Below are 19,019 nucleotides of genomic sequence, written 5' to 3'. Positions count from 1 at the left end.
TTGCAGATGTTGTCCTTGGTGGGATTTGAACCCAGCGCTGCAAGGCTGATGGACTTACATTAACCTCAGTGTACTCACTCTGTGTTGTGGCTTCAGAGCAACTTGGTGCCTGGGATTTTGGCTTTAATCCCTGATTAATTCTGATGGGCAGAATTAATGAATACAAAAAAACCCCAGACCACAACAACACACCAATGCCTCAAATGATTAAATCAAGGGCATCAGGTATACTCCAATCACAATTATATACACAAAGAAAAAAGGAGTGAAAAAAAACCTGTTTAAAATTAATCAAGGTAGTCCTCTATTAATTAGACCAATAAAACGATATTAGATAAATATAAAATATACTATATGGACAAAGATAGAAGGACACAAACAGCCCCCTGAGGAAACCCACGCGAAACGCGCGTTGGGGCTGCGTGGTCTGACTGCATATGAGGACATACGGTATATGGGTATGACCTTTCTTTATGTATCCTAGTAATGATTTATTACTGTTGATGCTCTTATTTACTTGTAGTAAGCAACGGTCATGTGTATGGATGATTTATTGATGTTTACTGGCTGCTACAGTATTTACTTATATATATCATACTAGTGTATTGCATTTTAATTGGAGAATTATGGTCTCAATCTCCCAGTCTGTATGTTTTGTATGCCTCAGATTTTTTTTTACTGCTTGTGTCCTTCTATCTTTGTCCATATAATATAACGTATATACTCGCGCATAAGCCGAGATTTTGAGCCCATTTTTTGGGGGCTGAAAGTCCCCCTCTCCGCTTACTCGCGAGTCATATACCAGGGGGTCAGTGGGGGAGGGGGAGCGGGGGTGTCAGGTCATACTTACCCCCCCCCCCCGGGCGCGGTCTCTGCAGCCCCCCTGCTTCTCACAGTCACAGGCTTCTTCCTTCAGCAGTCACATGGTTCTGCTCATTAAAGTCATGACTATACGCATATTTATGACTTTAATGAGCGGTACCATGTGACCGCTGAAGGAAGGAGCCTGAGGCCGGGAGAAGCAGGGGGGGCTGCAGAGATCTCTCCAGGAGGGGGTGAGTATAAGCTATGTTCACCTGTCCCTGGTCCATCGCTGCGCGCTGCTGTCCTCTTCTCTTCGTCCTCTGTCTGTGATGTTCAGGTCAGAGGGCGCGGTGATGTAGTTAGTACGCGCCGCGCCTTCTGCCTGAAAGTCACTGACAGGACGCGGAGGAGAGGACTGTGCGACGCGCAGCCATGGAGCGGAGATAGGTAAATATCGCCAGTGCTGGGGTCTTGAGCCAGCGGTGACATTGGCACCTGTCACCACCTGCTCAGGACACCGGCATCGGGCCCCCAGCGACGAGAGTTGAGTGTGCCATTTTTTTTTTATTTGCAGCAGCAGCAAAATATGGGGGCATAAACTATGGAGCAGCGTATGGGGGCATAAACTATGGAGCAGCATATGGGGGCATAATCTGTGGAGCAGCATATGGGGGCGTAATCTGTGGAGCAGCATATGGGGGCGTAATCTGTGGAGCAGCATATGGGGGCGTAATCTGTGGAGCAGCATATGGGGGCGTAATCTGTGGAGCAGCATATGGGGGCGTAATCTGTGGAGCAGCATATGGGGGCGTAATCTGTGGAGCAGCACATGGGGGCGTAATCTGTGGAGCAGCATATGGGGGCGTAATCTGTGGAGCAGCATATGGGGGCGTAATCTGTGGAGCAGCATATGGGGGCGTAATCTGTGGAGCAGCATATGGGGGCGTAATCTGTGGAGCAGCATATGGGGGCGTAATCTGTGGAGCAGCATATGGGGGCGTAATCTGTGGAGCAGCATATGGGGGCGTAATCTGTGGAGCAGCATATGGGGGCGTAATCTGTGGAGCAGCATATGGGGGCGTAATCTGTGGAGCAGCATATGGGGGCGTAATCTGTGGAGCAGCATATGAGGGCGTAATCTGTGGAGCAGCATATGGGGGCGTAATCTGTGGAGCAGCATATGGGGGCGTAATCTGTGGAGCAGCATATGGGGGCGTAATCTGTGGAGCAGCATATGGGGGCGTAATCTGTGGAGCAGCATATGGGGGCGTAATCTGTGGAGCAGCATATGGGGGCGTAATCTGTGGAGCAGCATATGGGGGCGTAATCTGTGGAGCAGCATATGGGGGCGTAATCTGTGGAGCAGCATATGGGGGCGTAATCTGTGGAGCAGCATATGGGGGCGTAATCTGTGGAGCAGCATATGGGGGCGTAATCTGTGGAGCAGCATATGGGGGCGTAATCTGTGGAGCAGCATATGGGGGCGTAATCTGTGGAGCAGCATATGGGGGCGTAATCTGTGGAGCATCTTATGGGGCAGCATATGGGGCATAATCTATGGAGCAGCATATGGGGGCGTAAACTGGAGCATCTTATGGGGGCATAATCTATGGAGCATCTTATGGGGCAGCATATGGGGCATAATCTATGGAGCATTTTATGGGGGCATAATCTATGGAGCATCTTATGGGGCCATAACCTATATGGGGCATATTATTCTATGGAGCATCTTATGGGACCATTATTAACCTTTGTGCAGCATTATATGTGGCGTATTTTGTATGGAGCATCTTATGGGGCCATCATGGACTGTATAGAGCATTATATAGACTCCTGATTCAATATGGATATTCAAAAACATTTAACCTACTGATGTCTCAATTAATTTTACTTTTATTAGTATCAATTTTTCTTTTTGAAATTTACCAGTAGCTGCTGCATTTTTCCACCCTAGGCTTATACGCGAGTGAATAAGTTTTCCCAGGTTTTTTTTGGCAAATTTAGGGGGTCGGCTTATACACGGGTCGGCTTATACACGCGTATATATGGTATTTTATATTTGTCTAGCAACCTTCCACGACAGCATAGGAGGTTGTCTCCATGCCCTAATACGGGACAGGAAGTACAAAGAGGTTAAAAGGCCCCTCCCACCTCCCTCTCCAGTGTCTTTCCTGTCCTCCATGGGGCAGGGAGAGGTTAGAGGTATGCTGCGTGGCCGGCCGCTGCAGTGTACCTGATGGATTTCTAAATGGCCGGGCAGTGGTGGTTGGTGGCTCTGCCTTCCCTCCTCCGTGCTGCTCCCGTCTTCTTTGAATTCGGGACCTTCCTGGCCCACCTGCGCTCCCTCGGGGGGTAAAGCAGGCCAGTGATCCCTGACCGGAGGCCTCCCGCAGCTCTCCGGTCTCTCCTCCTCCTGCACGCACAGCAGTCGGCGTCCCGGAAGTGGCACACTTCCGAGGTATGCGTTCCACCCTGGAGCGCAGGTGACTTCTGGTCCTCCTTATGGCGAGCCCCCGGATAGCTGACAGCGTGCAGAGCTCGCCAGAAATGACTGTGCCAGCTCTGGACCCTGGGAGGAGGAGGGGGAAAAATGAAAGAAGCACTGAGGGCGAGTTTTTAACCTTTTACAAACCCGCCGGAAGACTTCGACAGGTAAGACAAATAATCCCTGTCAGCATAGTTCTTCCTGCCCTGCATCTGCAGAGCCCAGCGCTGCCCCAGCCACAGTAAGTGTCTATTGGGGTGGGTCCTATTGGTGCCGTCCTGGGTATAGGGGTCTAAATTCATAAAAATACTTCTCTCCTTTTATGTAGGAAGACAAGTCCTCCCATAAAGGCACCAATACCACCAAAATGTCTGTTAAATGCGCCGTATGTAACATAAAGCTCCCCACAGCATGGGGGGGGGGATTGTCAGGCATGCACAGACGGAGTGATCAGGGCGCAAAGCACTGGTGCTTGCAGTATGGGTGTGTATGTTCTCCCTGTGCTCAGGTCTCCCCTCTTCCTCCTCCTTCACCTGCGGGCTCACCTCCCTCAAAAAAAAAAAAAAAAATTTCAGATGACTTATGATCTGAGTGATGAGAGGAGTCGAGAGCCCCTAGAACCTCTGAAGCCAGAAAATATCTTTTTTTTTTTTTTTCTTCGGAGTAGGTGGAGGAGCTGGTTAGTGCTGCTCCCGTCAGGTGTCAGCTAATAAGCAACTTGAAGCTGGCCAGAATGGGAGACCAGCAATCCCTGGTAAATGTTTGGAGGTAGCCAAACAGACAACTATTCCGCTCCATCAGAACTTAAACATATGTTCCCTCTGGGGGTGATGCATACAAATGCAGGTCTCGGGTCATGCTTTCAAAAAGCCGCCTGCCATTCTAGGCTGAGTGTGACTGCATTTGTCAGATGGCAGCTGCTAGGCAGCTTGAGACCCAATCAATTCTGAAAGTGGATATTCAAGTGGCAGGAGTCGTGTAAATGACAGTTCTTCCATTTTGACGATGCATCCCAGCTTAAGGTCCGAGGGACCTTAAAATAGAGAGCCCTCTCAGAAAAGTCTGGAAGACCTCTGTCTTAAAATTGGGAATTGCTTCCACGTGCGTTTCTAGATCCCTCTTCCAGTAGATAGAGGAGCTAGAATAGTTTTCAGGCTCAGGGGGTGAGCTTCTTGACTCCCTTCCCATACTACAGAGGTGCAGGCTTCCTGGTGGACGCATCTATAGTAATCCGTCTAATTCTGCCGGGCAAGCCCTCTGGCTTAAAACATGGAGCGGGGATATTACCTTCAGGGTTAAGCTTATTCCATCCCCTTCAAAGGTGTACATGTCTTTGGCCCAGCTCTGGATGAAATCCTTGGAAAGGGAGCAATGGCGGTGTCGGCCACTAAGCAGCTTGAGCCTGGGCTGGGCTGCGTTCGCAAGTCCGGGGTCATGCGTAGGACCCCAAGGAAGCGGTTTTCTCGAGCCCCCCAGAACCAGTCATCCCAGCCAAAAGGGAAGGGATGTAGCTATACTAAGGGGAGAGGCAGTAATATCCTAGTCCCCCAGCAGCAACAACAGCAGGAACAATGACTCGGACCCGGTGGGGTCAACAGCCATTCTAATGTGAATTTGCATGCCCTTGTCAGATCGCAGCCGCTAAGCAGCTTGAGGCCGGGCCAGTACCGTTATGGGAACAGCCCCTGAGTCCTCAGAGTAATCAAGGACGACCTTCTGCTAGAATTCGATTCCTCCTCCTTGCGGGGCCTGAGTCTCCTCCCTACCATCTCGGGAAACTTTATTCAGCTCCTCCTGCAATCAAAGCGCTAGTTCACTGTGGGAGAGCATGAAAGGGTCATTATTCCAGGTTATTTTCTAGTAAAGAAGCCCACAGGGGAGGATAATAATAAGAAACTTAAGGAAAATGGAGTCAATAAAGGCTGCCATTCTCTTGATAGGCCCTCATTCCTTCAGGGCAACCATAGACCTGAAGGATGCCTATTTTCTCATTCCTTTTTCATCCTGCTCACAGGAAATATCTAAGGTTTGGGGTCCAGAGGAAAGTGCTTCCCTTTGGGATATCCTCTGCCCTATGAGTATTTTCAAAACCTATGGCGGAGCTGTGTCCCATGTCCGAGGCCAGGGTATATGCATTGTACCTTACCAGGACGACCTATTGATAATAGGAACCTCCTACCAGACTCTGGAAAACCAGGTAGCTCAAACTCTGGATATTCTCCGATCTCTGGGGTGGATCCCGTATATAAAAAAACACAGATCCAACCCTCTTAGGCTTTTGGGAGTCCTCTTACACTCAAGGAAACAAATGTCCTTCCTTCTGGAAGATCATCAAGTGACTATAATATCAAAGATCTCGAGCTTCAGAAAGCAGAGGTCCCCGACCCTCTGGTCAGCTATGTCAGTACTAGGATCGAGGGCGTCCTGCATCCAGTCGGTGCTCGGGGCGCAGGCCCATGCCAGAATCCTCCAGTCCAATATCTTGGGAAATTGGAACAGAGATCACAATTGCCTAAACAGGAGAGTCCTGAACCCAGGGAAAGTAAAAGCTTCACTGGCTTGGTAGATGGACCACAAAAATCTGCGCAGAGTCGTCAGCTGGTCCCATGTCCCCTTGGTCGCAGCCGTGGTATCCCAGCTGCCATTCCAAGGGTTATGAAGTCAAGAAGTGAGTACGAGTTCTTCCAATTTCACTGAAAGCAGTGGAGGAAGCTCTCCTGGCTGCAAGACACCTGGTCCAGGGTCATCATATCAGGATCTACGACAAAGGTGGCACGAAGTTAGTGCCACCGGCCATTCTAGGCTGAGCGTGACTGCATTTGTCAGGTGGCGGCCGCTAAGCAGATTGAGGCCAGAACCAGAATGGGAGACCAGCCCACAATCGCAGGCCACGGGTCATGCATTTACAACAGCCTAAAAAATCTTTCAGGACGAATACTTTCCTGAGCCGAAAGCACCTTCTTTCACGAACAGCAGTCCACCTAAAGGGGACCTCCAATCTTCAGGCAGACTTCCTGAGCAGAAGATGTATCTAGTCTGGCGAGTGGAGTCTGAATGGAAGAATCTTTCAGAAACTAGTGAACAAGTGGGGCCTTTCGGAGGTGAATCTGCTAGCATCAAGCAGAAACGCTCAAGTAGGAAGCTACTTCTCCCTGTACCCCAGGGACAGATCACTAGGATTAGATGCATTCGCTCACAAGTGGGTCCATTTGGTGCAGGTCTCTCCCCCAATTTCAATCCTTGCCGCAACCCTGAGAAAGATCCGAGAAGATCGAACCCCGGCCATCTTGGTGGCACCGCTGGGAAGAGGAGCTGGGTTTCCTTAATTACAGGACTCCAGGTAGATGGACTGCTCCTCTTACCCTTGGAAGACGACCTCCTCCTGCAGGGCCCCCTACACCACCCAAACCTTCCCACAACCGCATACAAGACTTCTCCCGTGCTTCCCCCATACTCTGGAACTCCCTACCGCAACACATCAGACTCTCACCATCGACGGAAACCTCAAGAAGAACCTGAAGACCCACCTGTTCCGACAAGCCTACAGCCTGCAATGATCCTCGGTCTACTGAACCACTGCACGACCTGCTCTACCCTCTCCTACTGTATCCTCACCCATCCCTGTAGACTGTGAGCTCTCGCGGGCAGGGTCCCCTCTCCTTATGTACTTGTGTGTCCCTTGTCTTACACTTGTATATTACTCTTGTTTATATTACACTTGTCTGTATTTCCCCTTTTCACATGTAAAGCGCCATGGAATAAATGGCGCTATATAAATGCATAATAATAACCACCTTCGGGGAAGGAAGTTAGCGGCCTGGTTACTGAAGCCCAGATCCTGAGGGCCAAGGGTCTATCAGAGGTGGTGGTTGAGACCCCTTAGAAATCAAGGAAGCCAGTCACCAATGCCATATACAACAAAGTTTGGAAGAGATTTTCATCATGGTGTCTACCGAATCCTCCTGACCCATCGTATCCTGGATTTCTTACGGAAGGGGCTCGAGTTAGGCCTAAAACCTAGCACCCGGAAGGTACAAGTCTCGGCCTTAAGCTCCAGGTTCAACTGCGACTTAGCCAGCCACCGGGGCATAAGAAGGTTCATGACATCAGCCACTAGGCTACATCCTTAAAAACAAATTGTCATTCCACCATGGGACTTAAATGTGGTGCTTAAGGGGGCTCACTCAATCCCCCTTTGAGCCCCTATCATCTTATACTTCTCAGCCCCTCTCCTGTAAAGCGGCCTTCCTTGTAAGCAATAACCTCAGCGAGGCGTATAGGGGAGCTCCAGGCTCTTTCAAATAGAGAGCCCTACCTAAGCATTAGGAATGATTCTCTAGTTCTCTCCCTTGATCATCCTTTCTCCCGAAGGTTGTGTCTAACTTTATTAGGTCACAGAATATAATTCTTCCCTCATTTTGCCAGAACCCAGCAATCCTAAAAACAAAATGTTTTCATACGCTTGGTGTAAGGCGCATAAACTTTCACTACTTGAGTTGTACTAAGCCCTATAGAATCGACCACAACCAGTCAGGTGCAAATAAAGGAAGGAGGGTGACAAAAAACAACATTGCCAACTGGATCAAGAAGGTCATCTCTGAAACATATCTAGCACAGAACATCACACCCCTTACGGGAATCAGGGCTCATTCAACACGGTCTACTTCTGTCTCATGGGCTAAGAGGGCAGGTGCATCCTCCGAGCGGATCTGCAGGGCTGCAACTTGATCCTCGTTACATACCTTTTACTAAACACTATAGGTTGGACCTTGGTTCAACTGGGATCTAATCTTTGGCCGAAAAATTCTTCAGGCCGCCGTCTCCCTTCCCCCCCCCCCCCCCCCCCCAGGTGCAGTATAGGTTGGTATGCCTCCTATGCCGTCGTGGAAGGTTGCTAGAGAAAATAGAATTAGACTTACCGGTAATTCGGTTTCTAGAAACCTTCCACGACAGCACTATTTCCCTCCCTGTATTCTTGGACAAATTCTGAGAATCTTAAGGTAACCGGTGCTACGGAGTTGAGTTATAAGTCACTGGTGAGAGGGAGGTGGGAGGGGCGTTTTAACCTCTTTGTACTTCCTGTCCCCTATTAGGGCGTGGAGACAACCTCCTATGCTGTCATATAAAGGTTTCTAGAAACCGAATTACCGGTAAGTCTAATTCTATTTTTTCTAATATCTTTTTATTGGTCCAATTAATAAAGTAATACTTTGATTAATTTTAAACGGGTTTTTTTTTACTCCTTTTTTCTTTGTGTATATAAATGGGCAGAATTAAGGGTGGACCTTCATCAATATGTGCCTTGGGCACTTCTGCAGGATGACAGGTGACATTTGCACATTAATATTGGATGAAAACTTACTAGCATTTGCTATCTCTAATTTCAATCTCGTATTCCTTTTAGGCGTAGATTTGATTTCCAGAACCCTTCCCGCATGGATCGTAATGTGGAAATGTTTATGAACATTGAAAAGTCCCTTGTGCAGGTTTGGATGCCTTCTCTTTCGTCTAGTGTGGCGGGGGGCTATTCTCTACCTATAGATTTGGGGCAGATTTGCTGATAGGGATGTCTCTACAGCTGCAGGGGGAATTGATGCATGAATGTCACAGTAATTCGGCTCGGTGTGGACACACCCTTAGTTTTTTATTTGAAACAATGTTTTTTTTTTCTTCAATATGCTAGAATTGTTATTTATTGTGTTGTCTTCTTTTTAATCCTTAAGAATAACTGTCTGTCACGACCAAATATATACCTTCATCCAGATATAGACTCAAAACTGCAGAGCAAGCTTAAAGACATTGTAAAAAGACATCAGGTAATATACGGTGACTGTTTCATATTGTTCACTCTGTAAGAAAAAAATGCTTGAAACCCTCTGCCAAGGACATATCTAATACATCATGAGCGCTTTCTGCCGCATGAATACCTGTAGACTGTGAGCCCTCGCGGGCAGGGTCCCCTCTCCTTATGTACTTGTGTGTGTGTGTGTGTCCCTTGTCTTACACATGTTTATTATACTTGTTTATATTTCCACTTTTCACATGTAAAGTGCCATGGAATAAATGGCGCTATATAAATGCATAATAATAATAATAATAATAATAATAAAAAAAAATAGGACTTGAATGGCTTTTTATGAATTTTGTTGTATTGCATAGGTTTGCTGAGGTTAAAAATATCAAACTGAGCAATACTCACCCAGTGCTGCTTCAGCCCCAAGTGTCTACCTCTCACTGGTCTTGTGTTGCCTACCTCGGCCCACTGATTGACTGCAGCGGTCATGTGTTCTGTAAGCAAAGACCGTGGGCAGTGGAGGAGAGTTGGTGCTGGAATATTAGTGGGTGCCATATTCATTTGAAATTGGAGAGTAGCATGAAAACTTAATTTCTGGTAATGTTTTTCCAAGTGACATGAGCTTAAAGATCACAGCCTAATAAGACACTCATACACAGTAGACTGAGGTCTGACAATATCCACCCATATCTACAGCTTTGGCAAATATACTAATGTGTATCGGTGGGATGATAAGGGTCCGGCATGTCCTACTTTAGATTGCCAATCCATTTTTTCTGTAAGATGTAACCCACCGGAGATGTTTGAAAATGGCTCTCATAGAGAACACAGGAAAACTTGGCAAAAGCAAGCACCCCTCTATATGGGAGAGTCGGACGAGATCCCTACCGACCGAATGAGCACTCCTGGGTATTGGAGAGTCGAGCGAGATAGCTGTTGGCCAAGCATTTGGCTAAATCATTGTTCGGCTGACAGCCATCTAAAGTGTGTGGGGTGGTTTACTGTCATCTCTCCACTTTTTTAGCCTCTAGTGACCACAGTTCCAATATAAAAAGCTTGCTACACTGCACTAGAAGTTGCTTTATTCCTGACTGCCTCATGAGCTCTCTTTGGCACCTCCGATATTAACCTTCTTGTGTCCCATCTGAAAACAAAGTTCCTATTAACATGGTCAGAGTTGGCAACTCCTCTGCCTTTGCAGTAACGGCATTCGTCTCTCATTGAAAAGGGTTCAACTTTTTTAACTTCTATCTTCCCCTTCTCCTCCAAAAGGAACAAGATGGAGGGCTCCCTCATTGATCTGGTTTCTCAAGTCTGGCATTGTGAGGCCTGGTATGCCAACCTTGTCTTTCTGTTTGGTGAACTGCTGTTGCCTCTAGCCTTAGGCAACCTCCTTTTCCATGGTCTGTAGATAAACTCACTGTACCTCAGTGGAGTTTAGTTATGAGGTTTTAAGGTCTTGAGGTCCTTTTATGTCCACTCAGACGATATTTAATTGTCAAAAACCCTAATTGGCCAAAGTCTACTGTAGCACATGAAACACCATATGGGTTCTTGATCTCCAATCTCTGGCTTCCATGACTGCCATTGTTCACTTGATCTGGACTGAGTCCTACCAGCCCAACGGTAAGGTTCCTCCTTATTGGGACATCATGGCTGGTGTGTCATCAAGCATCAACCTCTCGTGTCTATAAGGTTATCAGTGTACAGCTTCACCAAGATCTTCCAGCATTATAGAGTGACTTCCTCTGATACCACCCTGTGCTGCAAAATACTCTGAGAAGCTGTGCAATAGGTGGACAACAGGGCAATCTCTTCTCTTGTTTTTTTCCCCACCCATGTTGCTGTGTGCACCCAGTGTTGTTAACAAGAGCATTGGCTTTTTGTACTTACTGTAAAATTCTTGTTTGCTTTATTGAGGAACTCTACTCCCACTTGCTGATATTCTCAATGTGAGCAGATGTGAATTAATATTATGCTTTTTAAGTTTTATGCTATTTTCTTGTAGGGCACAGTGACAGAGGACAAAAGTCATGCCTCCCATGTGGTTGTTCCAGTTCCTGGTTCCTTGGAGGAAGGTTAGAATATAACTCTTACTTTTGCATAAAGATTCCCAATAATTTTTCTATCTAGCCTTTCTAAAACCACAGTAAATGCTCCTTCCCCTTTTCCTGTTTTCAGGGTCGTGATAGTGGAAAACAAATGGACAGCAAATGCTTTTAGGTGGCCAGTGACTTTTATGGGAAGCTTGTACACTATCCACATAACATAGCATTGTTTGTTGTACTGAACTCATGTAAGAAAAGGCTCATAAATAACTGGTATAAGCTTCATTTATGTCCGCTGCTTTGTGTTAAATACTAGGTATCTTGTAAATTCTACAAATTACTGTTCATTTTATCCTTTTGATATCAGTTTTTTATTTCACTTACGCTTTTGTTATGGTCATCTTCATTTAGAGGAATGGGTGAGGCCCATATTGAAGAGAGACAAGCAGGTTCTTCTTCACTGGGGCTATTATCCTGATAGGTAAGCATGTATGACTGTCCTTTATGGACAATAGTGTTGTGTGTGAATGGCGTATCACCACCTCAGTAGCCCTACACTGTAATCCATGTATATCTGTTATTTCTGTAAATGAGTATTTTATATTGAAGAGCTGGCCTAACTGGGTTCATACAGTCTAGAACTAGATTAGAAATAAGACCAGTAAAAACTGAAAAAAAAAGAATTTAAAAGGAACCTGTCAGCAAAGGGAAAAAAAAACCCTATACATCTGCAGCCATAGAGGTAATAATATTCAGTTAAATACCGATTTATCTATGTGGTTTCTTAATTGAATCATAGAATCATAGAGTTGGAAGGGACCTCCTGGGCCATCTGGTCCAACCCCCTGCTCAAAGCAGGATTCGCTAAATCATCCCAGTCAGATGTCTGTCCAGCCTCTGTTTGAAGACTTCCATTGAAGGAGAACTCACAACTTCTCTTAGCAGCCTGTTCCACTCATTGATCACTCTAACTGTCAAAAAGTTTTTTCTAATATCTAATGTGTCTCCTCCCATTCAGTTTCATCCCATTGCTTCTAGTCTTTCCTTGTGCAAATGAGAATAACGATGATCCTTCTACAATGTGACAGCCCTTTAGATATTTGTAGACAGCTATTAAGTCTCCTCTCAGTCTTCTCTTTTGCAAACTAAACATTCCCAAATCCTGCAACCTTTCCTCATAAGACAGGGTTTGCAGACCGGTCACCATTCTGGTCGCTCTTTTCTGAACTTGCTCCAGTTTGTTGATGTCTTTTTTAAAATGTGGTGCCCAAAACTGGACACAATATTCCAGATGAGGTCTGACCAAAAAGAGGAGTAGAGGGCAATAATGACTTCACGTGATCTAGACTGTATGCTTCTGTTAATACATCCTAGAATTGCATTTGCCTTTTTTGCTGCTGCATCACACTGTTGACTCATATTCAGTCTGTGATCTATCAGTATACCCAAGTCTTTTTCACATGTGCTGTTGCTTAACCCTATTCCTCCCATTCTGTATATGCTTTTTTCATTTTTATTGCCCAGATGTAGTACTTTGCATTTTTCCCTGTTAAAAACCATTCTGTTAGTTGCTGCCCACTTCTCCAGTTTATTTATATCTTTTTGAATCCTCTCTCTCTCTTCTCTAGTATTAGCTATCCCTCCTAGCTTTGTGTCATCAGCAAATTTAATCAGTTTACCCTCAATTCCTTCATCTAAATCGTTAATAAAGATGTTGAATAGTGCAGCTGCAGAGAGGAAATGAAGTTCTATTCTTCCGCCAGCCGCTCACTTCCAGTCATTGGGGCGGTTCCAGGGCTGTGAGCTGTCGGTACACGGTGCAGTCATCCCCTCTTCTCATTCACGGACATCAGTAGTGTGTGAACAAAGCAGGATGTCAGTCAAGGAGGGCAAGGATTAGTCATGGAGACCTGTGTGATCATAGCCCGGAGAGACCACCCAGATGATTGGAAGCGAGCAGCTGTTTAGGGAGAATTTAACTTAAATTTCTGGCAGCAGCTGCATTGCCAGATAGACAAACATGTAAATTGATATTTGCCTGCTCATTACTACTATCCTTCTAGATGGCTAGCATTTTTTATCTTTGCTAATAGGTTGCCTTTGCATTATACAGATATGTTAATCAGAAGTAGAGCGTTACGTCAAGTTATATTGAATATAATGTGCTCACAGTTTGCTACAATTGTATTACTGCTGGCAATATTACTGATGGTTAGAATAAAGCACTACAATATACTTAATATCAGATAGAATAAGCCAGAATACAAATATCTTGTAGGGCTATGTTCATTGGGCTTCTTAGAAAGTACCATTCTTTGCTGTCTTATAAATCTATACAGTTTGCTACCTTATGAATAAATACAATTTGCTATTGTGATGTTACTTGTATAGCCAAATAATTCTGTCTGCTTTTTATTTTGAAGTTATGATACCTGGATTCCAGCAAGTGAAGTGGAAGCTCCAGTTGAGGACGCACCTACCCAAGAAAAGCCCCGCAAGGTACTTCTTTAGTCATCTCTATTTGCAGATGTAAACTGGAAAATTTATAAGCAACTGTAAAAAAAAAAACCATTCTGACTCCTAGTTTAGGTTTAATCAGCCAAAAGGCCCCAGATAAATTAAAACAATAGAAAATATTATGATCAGCAAGGCTCCTTGGACATTTACACTGTGTCTCCCTGCGTCCACATGACATATCACTTCACGACTGCTGCAACCTTTTAGTAATCTGTCAGAGTGGACATCCAGCAAGGGCATAGGAGGAGACACAATGCCGACAATGGAGGAGCAGAGATGGTCCAGGGGATCAGTACCGTATATGGTGGACTTTAGTTGTTAAGGAGTTGTCCAACCCCTTTAACCCCTTCCCGACCTGTGACACAGCGTATGCGTCCTGAAAGTCGGTGCCAATCCGACCCATGACGCATATGCTGTGTCATGACTTCAAAGCCCCCCTGCGGGTCGGGTGACCGGGGTCAATGAAAGGTCCCACGACCCGCAGATACAGGGGGCTTTGTACTTTCACTACAGGGGGCGTGACTTCGCCCCCACATGGCTACGATCGCTCTGATTGGCTGTTAAAAGTGAAACAGCCAATCAGAACGATAGTAATCAATGAAATTTGTTGAAATATTACAAACCAGCCATGGCCGATGCTGCAGTAGCATCGTACATGGCTGGAGACACCGATCCAACCCCCCCACACCGGCGATCGGCCCCCCCCACCACTGAATGAGAGCGGCGTTCTGCCGGCGCTGTCATCATCTGCCCCCCTCCCCTTCCCTCCGCTCACCGCCAGCTTCCGATCCCCCCCTCACCCCCCCCTGTACCTTCCGAGTGCCGCTGTCGCTCCCGGTGTCCCGCTGTCCCAGATCATGGGCGCCACCATCTTGGAAAATGGCAGGCGCATGCCGCTCGATTCTGCGGCTGCAGATTCCATTCATTCATTTTGATCACTCTCACAGTGATCAAAATGAAATAAAAAGTAAATAAACCCCCCTGTTTATCACCCCCATAGGTAGGCACAACTAATAAAAAAAAAGAAAATATTTTTATTTCTCTATCGCTTCATTGGGGGACACAGAAACCATGGGTGTATGCTGCTGACACTATGTACAGAAAAAGGTTAGCTCCTCCTCCGCAGTATACACCCCACCGACCGGCACTAGTTTCCTCAGTTTAGCTTAGTTTCAGTAGGAGGTGGACACGGGTCTTTCATTAGACCCATCTCTACCTCAGTGTGCGTCGTTTTCTTTTCAGGTTCCGGAGGGATACAGAGTGAATAGTCACATCTGTAGTCCCACAAAGAGACTATGAGTACGGCGTGTACTGCCACCCCGTATCCTCATAGCTCTCCACGGCAAGACCAAGAGCCCCGAGCACGGATGCATGTCAGGCGATCCAGCTGGTCCTCGCCCCCCGTCTCCCACCAACTCGCCCACCTGAGCCGGTCGATCTGGAAGAGACGCGGACATCCTTCTATGGAAGAAGACAGGATCAGGCCATGATAAGGTACAGGTTTTTTGCTCAGGTAGAGGGTAAGTATGGGAACCCGGAGTGTCAAGCCCGTCCTCTCCCTGCCCTCCCTCTCATGACTCCCCGGCTGCACCTGGCTCTTTTTATTTGGGCAGCCAGGCTGCAGGCTCGGTTACTTTGTGGAGCGGGCGCCATGAGTGGCATTTCCCCAGGTATCACGGCTTCTCAGCAGCCTCTTCTTCTTCCTGCGCCCCTCTCCCCGGCTGCACTTATCTTATTTCAGCTCAGCAGCCGGGCGGCGGGCATGGATCCATAGCGGAGCGATCGCGTGGCAGTGCAGCGAGGCCTCCACGCCGCCCCGCGCTCCCCGCCGGCCGCCGCATCTGGTCCAGGCCCCAGCTTCAATTGGGGCCTTGTTCGGCGTCGCGGCCACGCCCCCCACCTTTTTCCTTAGGCGCCCTCTCCCTCCACGTCGGCGCTTCCGAGGCTGCGCTCAGCCTCCTAGCCTGCCTATCAGAAGTGGGCGGTGCCATCTTTCACTACAGTTAGCTCCGCCCTCCTTCTCCCTGTCTCCTCGAGGAAGCGCGCGCTTTTTCTACCGGGTTCCTCTCAGGCGGCCGCCATTTTCCCCAGCCTGTCAGCCGGACTCCGTCGCCTCTTCTGTTGTAACTGCAGATACGGACGAGCTGTGCAGCAGCGCTTGCTGAAAGCATCCACAGGACACCGGACCGTGAGTAGCTCTGCAACTGCAGACTGACACCCTCCTCTGACTCCTGTCCCCCAACCTTCCGGCACTGCCTCATTATGTCTAACTCTAAGCCTGATCGTGCTCGTCCTCCGGCTTCCACTTGCACCTTAGTCAAGTTCTTTGCATGCTCTTCTTGCAAATGCAAATTTCCCTCAGGTCAGTCCACTCCCCTCTGCATCGACTGCAGCAACCCCATTCAGTCCGCCGCCCAGGAGCCCCCTATTGCTCCACGTTAGAGCGTATCTCCCATTCCTGACTGGGCTTCTTCTCTATCTCAATCAGTGGCGGATCTCACCAGGGTGTCTCAGTCCCTAGTGGCCGTTCTTGGTAAGTTGCCCCTGGACACCCCTGCAGGACCCAGCAGGTCACAAGAGGTTCCATCTGAGCCAGCCAGCATGAGCCGCAAAAGACCCAGGCAGGATCTCCGGCCGGAATCCTCCTCTCGTTCCATCTCTCTACATAGTCCTTCCCAGCATCCTCCTTCCCGTGCCTCCTCACCTGAGTCAGGCGAAGCGTTCTCGGACGCGCCATCCGAGGAGATTTTAGAGCTGGATTCGGACCATACCGCGGACATGAAGGTTGCGGTACAGAACCTCATTGCAGCGATTAACCATACTTTCGAGATCTCAGACTCCCCTGCGAAACCCTCAGATCAGGAGGTTTCGTTCAGACGGGCAGAAACACCTTCCAGAGTCTTCGCTCCTCATTCTGAGTTTGCCAAGCTCCTCACCAGAGACAGGGAAAATTCCACCAGGTGCTTTCAAAGAGGGAAGCGCCTCGGCGTGCTGTATCCATTCTCTCAAGAGCTCACCGACAACTGGTCGGCTTCTCCCTCTGTAGACGCTCCAGTGTCCAGACTATCTAACAGCACAGTCCTTCTGATTTCAGATGTGGCGGCTTTGAAAGATTCTAACGACACGATCATAATCCTTAGCAAAGTCAGCATTCGAAGCGGCCGCAACGGTGCTCAGCCCAGCCTTTGCCTCCACTTGGGTAGCAAAGGCCATAGCTACTTGGGCGGAAGATCTCCGTCAAGGCATTCTTGATGGAGCCCAACCAGAGCGACTGGCTGAGCTAGCCAACCAGATCTCCCGTGCAGGGGAACATTTGGTCTCCGCCTCCTTAGATGCCGCCGCTTGCGCAATTCAGGCGTCCAACAACTTAGTTGCAATCCGGCGTACAATTTGGCTCAAGGCTTGGCAGGCGGATTTGTCTTCAAAAAAGTCCCTTACCAATCTGCCCTTTCAGGGTGTGCGTCTCTTTGGATCCCAGCTGGACCAGATTATCAAGGATGCCACTGGGGGCACAAGCTCTCTTCTCCCTCAGTCCAAGCCTCGTAGACCCCCTCCAAGGCGTCAGTTTCGGCCCTTTCGGTCTTTCTGCCGCGTCGCGGCGGCGGAACCTTTTTCCAACCAACAAAGGCCGCAAGCACGCCAGGATAGGAAGGAGGTCTCCTTTAGGCCCACTCCAGCCTGGCGATCTCACTCCTCCCAGGGCAGATCCTCCAGGTCCAGAACTGGAAGGTCCACCTCGGCATGACTATACAAAGTCCCGAGGCACCTTTCCAACTAGGCGGCCGACTCTTTTTCTTTAGAGACGTCTGGCTTGCCTCCGTGGAAGACGCTTGGGTCAGGGAAGTTGTATCCTCAGGATACAAGATAGAGTTCGTTTCTCGGCCCCAGGATCGTTTCTTCGAGTCCTGTCCTCCAAAAGACCCTGCCTTAGTTCCGGGCTTCTTTCCATCCATCGACTCTCTTCTCAGTTCCGTGGTGATTGTGCCCGTTCCCGAAAAAGAGCGTTTCACAGGGTTTTACTCAAACCTGTTTGTAGTGCCGAAAAAAGGCGGCGCGGTTCGGCCCATTCTGGACCTCAAACTGCTGAACAAGAGGGTCCGCTTGCGACATTTCAGGATGGAGTCCCTTCGCTCAGTAATCGCTTCCACGGAGGCGCAGGAATTCATGTGCTCAATAGACATTCAAGATGCCTATCTGCTTGTCCCCATCTTTCACGGGCATCAGAAATTCCTGCGTTTTGCGATTCATCAGGACCACTACCAGTTTGTCGCCCTGCCGTTCGGTCTCGCCACCGCGCCCAGAGTGTTTACAAAGATCATAGCGGCGTTGATGGCCCTGTTGAGGATCAGAGGTCTCGTACTCTTCCCGTACCTCGACGACATTCTAATAAAAGCTCCGTCTTTTCACCAGACTCTCCAAAGTCTAACCATCGTTCTCGACACCCTGTCCAGTTTCGGGTGGCTCGTAAACAAGAAGTCCTGCCTCGTTCTGACTCAACGTCTTGTATTTCTAGGCTTATTGTTCGACACCCGTCGATCAAGGGTCTTTCTCCCGGAAGAGAAGTTGATCTCTCTGCGATGAGATGTTCGATCGCTGCAGAGCCCGGAGCTTCCATCTTTCTGGTCAGCCATGAAAGTCTTGGGAAAGATGGTGGCGACGACCAAAGCGATCCCCTTTGCTCAATTTCACACGAGACCGCTTCAACAGGCCATTCTGTCTCGGTGGAACAGGTCCGATCTCTCCCTGGATCGTCCAATTCGCCTCTCGTCCCAGGTCAAACAGTCCCTCAATTGGTGGTTGACGTCACCTCTCATTTCCCTGGGCCGGTCATTCCTTCCGATTCACTGGCAGATTGTGACAACGGACGCCAGCCTTCTAGGCTGGGGAACTGTGTTTCGCAATCAGACGGTTCAGGGTCGGTGGTCGTCTCAAGAGACAACTCTGCCGATCAACGTCCTGGAGATACGGGCGATTTATCTGTCTCTCATTCACTGGGAAAGGCTTCTCAGGGGTCTGCCCGTCTGGATTCAGACAGGCAATGCCACAGCGATGGCATATGTCAACTACCAAGGGGGGACACGGAGCTCCTTGGCTCTAGTGGAAGTGTCCAGGATTCTCCACTGGGCAGAGGTATCGGTCCCAGCGATGTCCGCAGTGCACATTCCCGGCATGGACAACTGGGCTGCCGATTTTCTCAGCCGCGAGGGTCTCGCGGCGGGAGAGTGGTCCTTACATCCGGACGTCTTTCATCAGCTTTGCCGTCGTTGGGGGACTCCGGACGTGGACCTGCTGGCGTCTCGACTGAACAGGAAGGTCCCACAGTTCGTATCCAGGGCCCGAGATCCTCTCGCAGTGGGCGCCGATGCTCTAA

At 48.4% G+C, this 19,019-nt stretch overlaps 1 protein-coding gene across 1 annotated transcript in view; it reads left to right on the top strand.

Annotated features, from left to right (window-relative positions):
- The window catches only part of LOC141078429 (SWI/SNF complex subunit SMARCC2-like), a 54,566-nt gene that overhangs the window by 22,246 nt on the left and 13,301 nt on the right, over positions 1-19,019 (top strand). Inside the window, exons 4-8 of the mRNA XM_073565158.1 lie at positions 8,694-8,775; positions 9,013-9,105; positions 11,092-11,161; positions 11,543-11,612; positions 13,555-13,630. Coding sequence (XP_073421259.1) covers positions 8,694-8,775; positions 9,013-9,105; positions 11,092-11,161; positions 11,543-11,612; positions 13,555-13,630 — 391 coding nt within the window. The remainder of the gene's footprint in view (positions 1-8,693; positions 8,776-9,012; positions 9,106-11,091; positions 11,162-11,542; positions 11,613-13,554; positions 13,631-19,019) is intronic.

Source organism: Dendrobates tinctorius, unplaced genomic scaffold, assembly GCF_039654945.1.
Source record: "Dendrobates tinctorius isolate UK_male_01 unplaced genomic scaffold, ASM3965494v1 ptg000561l, whole genome shotgun sequence".
In the NCBI taxonomy this organism is placed as follows: domain Eukaryota; kingdom Metazoa; phylum Chordata; class Amphibia; order Anura; family Dendrobatidae; genus Dendrobates; species Dendrobates tinctorius.
This window is presented reverse-complemented; position numbering and strand designations above follow the sequence as displayed.